This window comes from Nannobrachium achirus (assembly GCF_963921795.1).
Source record: "Nannobrachium achirus genome assembly, chromosome: 14".
In the NCBI taxonomy this organism is placed as follows: domain Eukaryota; kingdom Metazoa; phylum Chordata; class Actinopteri; order Myctophiformes; family Myctophidae; genus Nannobrachium; species Nannobrachium achirus.
The window spans coordinates 39,103,205-39,113,577 of NC_137821.1; the positions used below are offsets into that span (position 1 = coordinate 39,103,205).

The 10,373-nt window shown below is 42.7% G+C and overlaps 1 protein-coding gene across 1 annotated transcript; it reads right to left on the reverse strand.

Annotated features, from left to right (window-relative positions):
• Window positions 1-5,523: 5,523 nt before the first annotated feature.
• Window positions 5,524-8,028, reverse strand: LOC308298038 (perforin-1-like; the record flags this gene model as incomplete). The annotated part of the gene is made up of 3 exons (XM_080741602.1): window positions 7,968-8,028; window positions 7,048-7,580; window positions 5,524-6,793 (listed from the first exon to the last, which is right to left on the reverse strand). The coding sequence occupies exons 2-3, from the start codon at window positions 7,569-7,571 to the stop codon at window positions 5,524-5,526; spliced, it is 1,794 nt and encodes a 597-aa protein (XP_080597728.1). The 5' UTR covers window positions 7,572-7,580; window positions 7,968-8,028.
• Window positions 8,029-10,373: the final 2,345 nt, after the last annotated feature.

A 10,373-nucleotide genomic window follows, 5' to 3' on the forward strand; every position in this document is an offset into this window, starting at 1 on the left:
GTAGCAAACAACTCCCAACCAACATTGTAAATAAAATGCAAAGGCAATTCTTATAATTATTAGCTATATACATCAAAATCCATAATACACATATGAGTGAAAGAATTATACATCTAAATAGAGTCTGAGTCTGTTCTAATAAAGGGGTCCACATAAATACCTAAATTCACTATTAACAATTAGGTAGCGATCGCAACAGAGAGAGGCGTGTGGTACTCATGTCAGGGCGAATCAAAAATATAATACATAGTTAAAGTCCTTAGGGTCAAAAAAGGGGTGGTATTTCATGTGTCAAAACCTAGTCCACTCATATACTGCTGTCAGGGGTAAACTAATATCAAATTCATATAAAATTCATTCCACAAACTAAGTATTACAACGAAAGAACACAGATTGTCAGATTATAGGGAATAAAGCCTGCAAAAGTAGTTCTAAACAGATTCATTATTTTGATGGGAAGACATGTATATTTTGATCAGTCCTATACTTATACTATGAAGAATTGGTTGATTGTTCACACATGCTATGCATTTATAGATATGCCTATTTTACATACTTAAATGTTGAGTATGTTATTTAGATAGAATGCTATAAGGTTTGACGTTAACCTGCTATCCTAGTTACCTTGTGGCACTTAAGGTAGGGTGAGGGATATTGCTTTGTCATCATGGCAAGTGTTATTTGGGGCCTCCTATTTGCCATTCAAGTGTCTGGACATGATTTCATTCCACTTGAATCATAGTTGGGAGTTGTGTTTTGAACGCTTGGTTTGTCATGAATCAAAATGTCTATGAAATATGTGAAAGAGATTAAAATATTTAAAATAAGTGTTAAATAGCTACATATTTTGTTAGTACTTTAAAAGTCTGGGTTTCCGAGGCTAGTACTTTAATAACAGGGTCTCCTTTTCTCTCCACCACTTTAATAAACAGAAAAGGCATTTTCAGGTCAGAATACCAATTTTATCCAAAGAGAGAGAACCGAGAACCATACGACAAACAACTGAAATTTGAAGTGAGGACACAGAAATATGCAGACAAAATTGGTACTGGAACACTATAAAACCAAAGATAAAAAATGGGTACTCTTCTGATTGGCTGAAATCGTATTGGAATTTGGAATGTGTTTTCTGTTTATCAAAGAGCTGGAGAGACAATGAGACCGGTTTCTGAAGAACCACTCTATGATTAGGCCTACTATCAGAATATAGAGCTTTAGGGGGCGTTCACACCAGGGTTATTTGGTCCGCTTAAAAGGGACCATGGTCCTCTTTCTCCTTTGGTCCGCTGGTGTGAACGTGCAAAGGGACCATGGTCCCTTTGTTTGGTCCGGACCATGGTCCTCTTGAAAAGGCAGGACTCGGTCCTCTTCCAAAAGGACCATGGTCCGGTCCTCTGCTGGTGTGAACGGAGCCGGACTTTATAGAGGACCAAACGTAGGTCTGATCAGCCTACAGTACATTCTGCACTGTGTGTTGTTCATTGAAAAACAATAGGCTATGGAAAAAAAGAATAAACGACAACTCGTGAATCAATTCTAACTTCAGCTACCTACAGCTTAGCCTACACTCATCAATCTTTATGTTTTGCAGTTGTGAAGCTGGATTAATAATTAGTTCTAAAAGCATGAATTTCTTACGGGAATCACTATTGATATGACCCGACCGCTGATATTTCTTCATTAGATGCAGTAGGCTACACGTTAATAATTGTATCATCTCCTCTCCCTGTGAGCCGCCGCTCCGGTGCGGTGTCTTGTAAGCTACAGCCTACATGGAAACTGGTGACCCATCGTGTGCGGTGACTCCAGGGGTCGCTCTCCGAACACGGTGATCATTGTTTGTTTTGACGCAAATACTGTCACAAATAAAAGTAAGGTCACCATCTTGTGTGTAACACGGGAGTAGACGGAGACAGCCTCGATGCGCACATAACTTCCATCCAACAAGGAAATGTCAAACTTGGCTTTTTTTTCAAGGCATTATTAGGATTTCGCTCTCTTTTCGCTCTCTCACTGTTCCCCTGAGGACAGGCGTTCACGAGTCAAACTTTTCACATTGTTGTTGGGACGGCAGTAAGATGTCCATAGCCTACTCCAGTCATCGTGTGATGTGCGTAAAAATAACTGATTTGCAAGCTTACACGGCTGTTTCAGAGCTAAATGAATCCTGTAATTAAAGAACAGATCTGCAAGCTAGCAACCTGTTAGATATGTTATTTTTAAGCATGCGCCACCGCATATAAAGTTATGGCTCACACGCATATGCTAGATTCAACATTTGGGACAATAGGGATTTGCTATTATTTTATTGTATTTATTTAGGTTATTTATTCATGTAGCTTCACATTTCCAACATGATAAGGATAGGAAATATCTTTATGGACCCGTTGCTTGTAAAGAAAGAAAGAGACAGAGAGAGATTATTTGATGTGGAAACGGTGACGCTTATTATGTTTTTATTTGGCCACGCGTTCTTGCGCTATTTATTGTTAAATTAATCAAGAAGAAGGCTTTAGGCTATATTTTTTTGAGAGAGAGAGAAAGAGAGAGATTCCTCCATCCATCGCTAATTACTGCCTGAAATGTGTGAGTTTCGCTTCTTTAAAAAAAAGATATAGGAAGCGGCTGTGATTAATAACACAAAATGAATTAGAATAGGCAGTGAAGTAATTTTCCATAGGAATAGCCTATTCTGTCAATAGATCAACAGCAGCCTGTATGACCATGTCCACGTGTCATTTTGTTTACATATTTGGTTCTTTTAACAAAAGTCCCGTGTGAACGCTACCAGGACCAAATTCAAAATGCAACAATGTAAACATTTGGTCCCTGATCCGGACCTTCTAAGCGGACTTTGGGTGAGAACGTGCCCTAATCTTAATTAAGACACTTCATACATTAGAACTTTTTGTCAATACATTAGAACTTTTTGTATTTTGTCTACCTGCTTTTCTATTGAGATATTTCGATTGTGTCAAACGAGCTGCTGCTCTATGCAGGATATAGTATACTAGTAGTTTACTGTAGTAGTTTACTGTGTGTGTGTGTGTGTGTGTGTGTGTGTGTGTGTGTGTGTGTGTGTGTGTGTGTGTGTGTGTGTGCGTGCGTGCGTGCGTGCGTCACATTCTCACAAATAGTAGTCCTATAGTGCTGAATTGGTAAGGGACAATTACAGAGCTGCATTATCTATACTATATGGCATTGTCAGAATTTGCCTAGATTAGAAGATTCAAAAACAATAATTACATAACAGAATTTCTGAACCTAATGTGTTGTGTTACTTGACACAGTAACTGTAAAACTATTACCCACATTGTAACATCAACAATGTGTGATACAGTAGGCCTTAACTGTATCATTATTTCAATAATCATTGTAAGTCCAAATACAAGCATTGTGTTATTTCAACAATTGCCCATGAGATGGCACTAGTATGTCATTGTCATTACAGATTTATCATTTAGGCCTAATTATTTAGAATTATATTATGTATGTAGGCCTACTCTATTTATTCTGCAGTATACCTTGCCTTCATAGTTGTAATTATGAATTCCTCTCTGTCTCTGAGTTCAGTCTACAAATATAAAAGTTGAATTAGCCACCACCCGTGAAGATGGCCTGAAGATCAGCCTTCATATAAGATGAATATTCACACATAGTTGGCGTGGGGGTGTGGCGTGATGAAGTTTCCCTCAGCTTTCCACAGCTCATAAGTAAAAAGTAAGCACCACATCTCCCATCACAGTCACAAACTTTTAGAACCCCTGACCCCTGACCCAGCTAGCCAAAGCCTGAACATAGGCTATTGTTAGGCTGAGCATAGAATAATTATTTAGAATCAAAACCTTTTTGCACATTATAGGAGTGTATGTATTCATTTATTTCCCCCTACAAATTAGTGTCCCAAGGTGTATATTTTATTCAAAATTGGCCATTGTAAAGATTGTATAGAGTTTAAGAGGTTAAAGTTCTGAGCCATGTTCATTGAATATTAATGCAATTATAAATCAAAGCTTCACAAATTACTCAGCAAAAGACCACATGCTGTTGAGGCAACGTATCAACCGTCATCACCAACTGCAGGGCTTTGTCCTCAGTGCCTTCCTTAATAATCTACCACATCTACACAAATGACTGTATACTAAATAACATCCTAAAAGCTAAGTAAAAACAAACTACTGGAAAGGGATAGTTTTTAAGATGGCACATATTCCCTCCCAATTGATATGCATTTTAAGCTCTCATGGACGACATTGTGAAAATTATGTCTTTCCAGTTATTTGTTTTTCCTAAGCGTTTAGGATGTTATTTAGCATACACAATAGTAACAGAGTCCATTGAAAAATCTCTTCCATCAATTATTTGGGGTTTCAACCATATACTGACCTATTTAATATTGGGTTAATTGCAACAGACCACTAGGGGGAAAGCCCTACTTGTTTGTGAAGATTTTTGAAAACCTTATGGCCATACCTAACCCCATGCCAAAAATCTAAAAGCTGTAACCAAGTGCACAATTGTTATGATTTTTTACACATTAAATCCCAGTTTATAGGCGTTTTAAGCTCCCGGCAGCAATCGTGGACACCAGTTATGCCATTTTGAAAATGAAGCCTTTCCGGAAGGTATATTTTCCTAATTTCTTAGTATGTTCTTAAGCATGTCCAGGGGTACCAGAATCAGTTGAAAAAACATTTAACTTTTTTTCCATTCAAGATAAAGCCATTTTAAGCTCTCCGCAGCCATCTCGGACGCCATACTAAAAATGGCAGCTTTCTGGGAGGTTGGTTTTGGTATAGGCTTTTAGTATGTTATTTAGCTTGCCCAATACTACCAGAATCCATTGAAAAATCATTTGTGACGGTATGACAATCTGACACCACTATATTCATTTATATGACATTGATGCAGCTGTTGCTTTGTCCATGTTTTGCTTAGTCTGCCATGTTTTTAATCTGCTGTATTTTAACCTGAACTGGAAAACAAACTACAAAATCAGCCTGGGATTTCATGCCCCTTGTAAGATCCTTCTTATCGGTATCACAATGATATTAATGTTATAATATCAATAAAGTAAGTATTTCACCAATCATTTGGGGGCCCACTAGCAATATCATCACGGCCCCGTGGGCCCCGACCCACAGGTTGAGAATCGCTGACCTACAGTATTATGTTTACAATACTTCTTTTTTGTGTGTGTGTGTAAACAATAACAGTTAGATCCTAAAAAAGGAGCATCATTAGATGTTTGTTCTGCTGTTAACTTTATTTTTTAATTGATAAAAAAGCACAGTGGGGTTAAAAGGTGAAAATAACTTTACAATATAGGCTAAGCAAAGGTAGATAATAACACATGCTCCATGTAGACCTAAATACAAACTGGTACATGCTTTGGATGTGTGTTGAAAAGGACATGGTATTATAATAACACAGAGATATTATGTCTGTATAAATGATAGAATGCTGACATAGAATGTATTTGCTTAAACATATAATTGCTGATGCATTGGAGGTTGGAGACCGCTAAGTGTCACCCTTGAGCTTGCCACCCTCCTGCTTGCCTCTCTCCTTCTGCTGCTTAAGGACAAAGGTCAGGGGGTCTTCCACATGGAGGCCCATCCTGAGGTGGGCCAGCAACTCCTGGGTGACATTCAGGCTGTTCCTGGAGACGTAGAGGTCACGGAGGTCAGGACTCATGACGGAGGGGGCGTACTCCCAGCAGGTGGTGCCCGTCAGCCCTGGGGCACAGCTGACCTCGTAGGAGAAGAACAAGGTGCCGTGATTCAAGGGGCACATTTCATCATTATGTTTCCCAGATTTAATTGGCCTGTTGCACTTTCCCAGAAGGTCGTCCCATCTCTTGTACCACTGCCCATCTTTGTCCCACACCTCCAGCGTCAGTTGACTGCCTTGGGACAGCGTGACAAAGCCCATGTCAAATTGCCTGTTCCAATTGGGGTAATTGTTGTCCCAGATGACTGGTGTCTGACGGCCCTGGTCTTTGAAAAGCACTTTTACATATCCGTCGGTTTTGGAGGTTGTGTCCCCATACAGTCCTGTGGCATGCTTGACAGTGACCTTGAGTTGAGCCTGGCCCCGTTGCTGAGGACAACACTGGCTGGTCATCTGCGCACTCTGCTGGCACACACAGTTGCAGACATCATGGGAGCTACGGGTGGAACCTGCAGGGCACTTGCTGGAGCAGCGCTGGATGAGAGCGCTTTTGAGGATGTAGTCCTCGATGGCCTTCTTCAGTCCCTGTCTCTTCTCAGGGTGTTTCACCAGCATGTGGAGAGGTTGCAGAACATAGCTGTTGATGTCTGGTGTGGATATCAGGGTTTTCTTCCACTCTTGGATGGCAGTGGGGTCAGTCTTGGCCGAGAAGAGGAGGTCGGCCGTGCCTTCGGTCCGGCCTCCCACCACCTGGGTGAGCCTCTCGCGGAACATATTGCTGAAGCTCTGCTTGTCACGCCGTTTCTCGAGCTCCTTCTTGCAATATTTTGCCTCAGCCTTGGAATCCACAGTATTAGTGTGTGTCCCCGCAGTCACCTCAACGTCCAAGCAATCTTTCACCTCTGTCTCCTTGTAACCCTCCAGCGATGCCTGGCACACGCGCACAGAGGTGACACTCTTCACCTTGCCGCCCAGACGGGCCTTGTGGATGTAATGGGTGCCAAACGTGGTCAAGAGGTTCATGTAAACATCTTTGGTCTTGCTGGTGTACATGGGGGAGAGTGCGTTTACAGCTTGAGTAAACTCAGGATGGAGTGGGGGATTGCTTCCAACACGATAACTAAGGAGAAAGACGACACAGAAATTAATATGGCAAAAGACAAAAATAAAAGACCAGAAAAAACATCAAAAGCACTCTTCTGGTGATAAAGTTTAAAAGCCTTTATTCAGTGGCTATTTCATAAAAGAAATGTTTAAAAACAATCCATGGAAAAAGGGATACAACCGATCATTTTACAGTAATTGCTGCAAGATTGGTCATTCTACTTTGCTGCCAAATGATGTTATTGCCCTCCATGAGCTTTTGTTTCATACCTGTAGTAGGAGCAGTCCACCTCTTGCTTAATAAAGCTGTATTTGTCCTTCTTGGACAATGCCATGGTATTCTTGGCAGCACGAGAGTGCGTTCCTCCTAGAGTGACTGATACTTTAGCTGTTGGGGTTGCTAGGTTAAGGCCAGATTTCCAGCTGGCATCTACTTCTGTGTGACTCTCCTTGGTGAAAGCCTCACTGGAGTCGTACACTCTGCTCGTCAGTTGCATGTTGCACATGTGCACGGCTCTCCAGTCCACCACGGCCACAGGCAGCCTCTGTGGTTTGGGACCCATAAAGGGATTTGTACAGAGGGTGCAGGAGCCATTCTCCTGCTGCCAGGTGTCCATGTCGATGACATAGGCCTGTTTGCGCTCCATGGTGACCACATCAAAGCCCTCGCCAGCCAGATTGGTGCCGGGTGCCTCCTTGGCAGCTTTGCACTGGTCTGCAGGGCCTTTGGTGCAGGCAAGCTGGGCAGTGGGTGGCCACACAGCCAGCAACAGCCACAGTGCAGCAAGCATCATTGTGGAACCCTATGGAGAGAAAAGGTTGAGTGTTGAGTTTTGATTAGGCACGGTGTCATACATATAGCCCAAAGAATCACTTCCTGCCCTCTTTCATCTCTGGGACATCTACAAGAAACATTGTTTCAGAAGAGCCAAACGTATCCTCAGTGACTCATCCCACCCAGGATCACTACCTTCTTTGACCTGCTCCCTCAGGGATCCACCTCACGGCCGTTTTAAAACAATTAGGGTGGGTACTTTCAGAATGTGTTACTTCAACTTGTAAGAATGTAAAATAAAAATAAAATAACACCCTTTAATAATAAAGCAACCCTTAAAAAAATTCAATTCAGGGGCTCCGTTGTAATTCTACTTCCACTGATGAAGAAATATTCGTGTGATTTAATTTCTCACCTGACTGCAGTCAGCCTGTACTCGCTGTGTCTCCTTTCAGATGGTGAAGTAGACCTACGCCTTTTACATACAGTATGTCACCATCTGAGTGAATGTCAGGTTCTTATATGTGGTGTTGGTGGGGGGAGTATAAGGGCTTTCTTTCGCTTTCACGTGACAGCCTCCTGCTTTGCAGATGGGACCACCAGGAAACAACACAGGCCTCACCCTTTTGATAGTGAGTTCTGCGTTTCATTTGTATGATTCATAATGATATTAATACCTCCCTCAAATCCATGACACAAACAAGTTTTATACTCCATCCCTCTCTCCTTCTCTCCTCACTGATTCAGACAAACATGGTTCCAGTGTGTAGAGAAGAACCCTAAGATTTTGGCTATAGGGTCTGTTGAGTGTGGATCCCGAGGCTATGCTGAGTGTGACATCTAACAAGCTTGAGCATCTTTGGAGGAGTCCTATTACTTAATTGAGCACTTCATCCATTTTCAACCTCATCTTCATAAAATTGGTCCTCACTAATGATCATTATAAGATGGAGCAATTTCCATCTACACGTTCTGTGGGAATTCCAAGCTAATAGAAACAGCCTTTCTCTTCCTGGAAATGTAGCATGCTGAAATAGAAGCCATTGTTCTTGCATTAAAACATTTTGAATTCTTTTATTGAAATTGACAAACCTGTCTACCGATGATGTCACTGGTAGGCAGGTTTCTAAAGCTCTGTTCATAGCCCTTCTCTGAGACTCAGTGAGCACAGAGAAATAATGCCATCTTATAATGGGCATTAGTGAGGACCAATTATATAAAGATAGGGTTGAAAATAGGTGGTGCTTTAGTGGTCCTTTAATGTATGGAATGTGAAATGGGCGCCTTCAAGTTATATATATAGTTCCCTTGATGGAAATTCCCACAACAAAATGAATTGGTAATCAATGCTGCCAGAAACGGTTTGCATTCATTTATATGTGCAAGTGTGCTTCTCTCATACTCTGGTTCCTCACAGCACAGAAGCAACAGATAAAGATGACTTAGACCTACTGTATATCATGGACTGATTCTGTGGCTACCTGTCTAACCCATGCAGGGTTCTACCAAAAGTGCTGCTAAATAGTTTTTTACCCTTAGAGTATGTGTCTTTCTATACCTGTAAACTCATCTCATAATGTTTTAATTTGTATCTTTGTTATATGTTGTTACTGTATAATAATTATTGTCAGCACAGTCAGCGGAGCCTACCACGCCTCACATTAATTAAAAGCGTCAGGAACGGCAATATGATAAGGATGTCCTCTGCGTTGAGGAGGCTCTGTCCAGAGACTTGCTGCACCCTGAACACCTCCCTTCCAGCTCCTCCCCTCACTCCCTCTGGCTCCTTCCTTCCCTCCCTCTGTCTACACTCTCATCCATCCATTCCAGGGACAGAAAGGAAAAACATGTGCTTGCACACCATGTTGTCCGCGTATCTGCTACTGTCACTGCTGATCTGCTTGGTGAACCCCGCGGCCGCAAGCGTCGACCCCTCTTCTTTCAGGGACTGTGACCGCTTCCTGTACCGCCAACAGGCTCCGACGGGCATCAGGATGCCAGGGCTTCGGAGGATCTGCCAGCGCTATGGCAACGAACCACGCTATGCCACCTTGTATGACGGCGCCCACAGGGTGCCACTGTACTCTGCCTACACGTTCAAGGGCTCAGACACAGAGGACACCATAGATGGCTTGCCTTGGATGTATGAACCGCAGGTATATGCATGTTTCTGTCTGTGTCAATGGTCAGGCTTCGCTACGGGTCAGTGGAAAGGACTGCTGACCACGGCAGCTTTGCATGGAGGGTCTCCATGCTGTAATAATATAGTCAAAGTATCATTGAGCCTCCATTTAATGGTGCTTTGACTATATGGACTCCATTGTGTGTGGTAGATAGAGTTCCACATGCAGTTTAGTCAAATCACAATGTCAGATGATGTTCCTTTTCCCACTCTACTCATGGGTCTATTTTGAATTGTGATCAATAACACCATCACTGTTGCCTCCAAACAGTTATCCAGTGGCTCTGCTGCGGGTGACATGCAGCCCTTCCCCACGGCAGGTGTGCCGCTGCAGAGCTTGGAGGAGAGCCAGGTGGTGCTGGCCGATTATTCAAACTCGGTCTCCAACCAGCGGGGCCAGCTGAACCCAGACCAGCATCAGAGGAGCCCGGACGACAAGGCCTCTATACACTCTGACCAACGCGGTGCCTCTGGCTGCCGTTCTTAAACCGCATCCGCCTGCGCCTCAATAACTACTGCAGAGGCACCGCGTACATCATCACGGGAATGACCACCATGGGTCATATGATACGTAGGGACAATGTAGACCGACTGTCCGTGCCGAAGCACCTTTGGTCGGTCTACTGTTGTCCCAGGTTT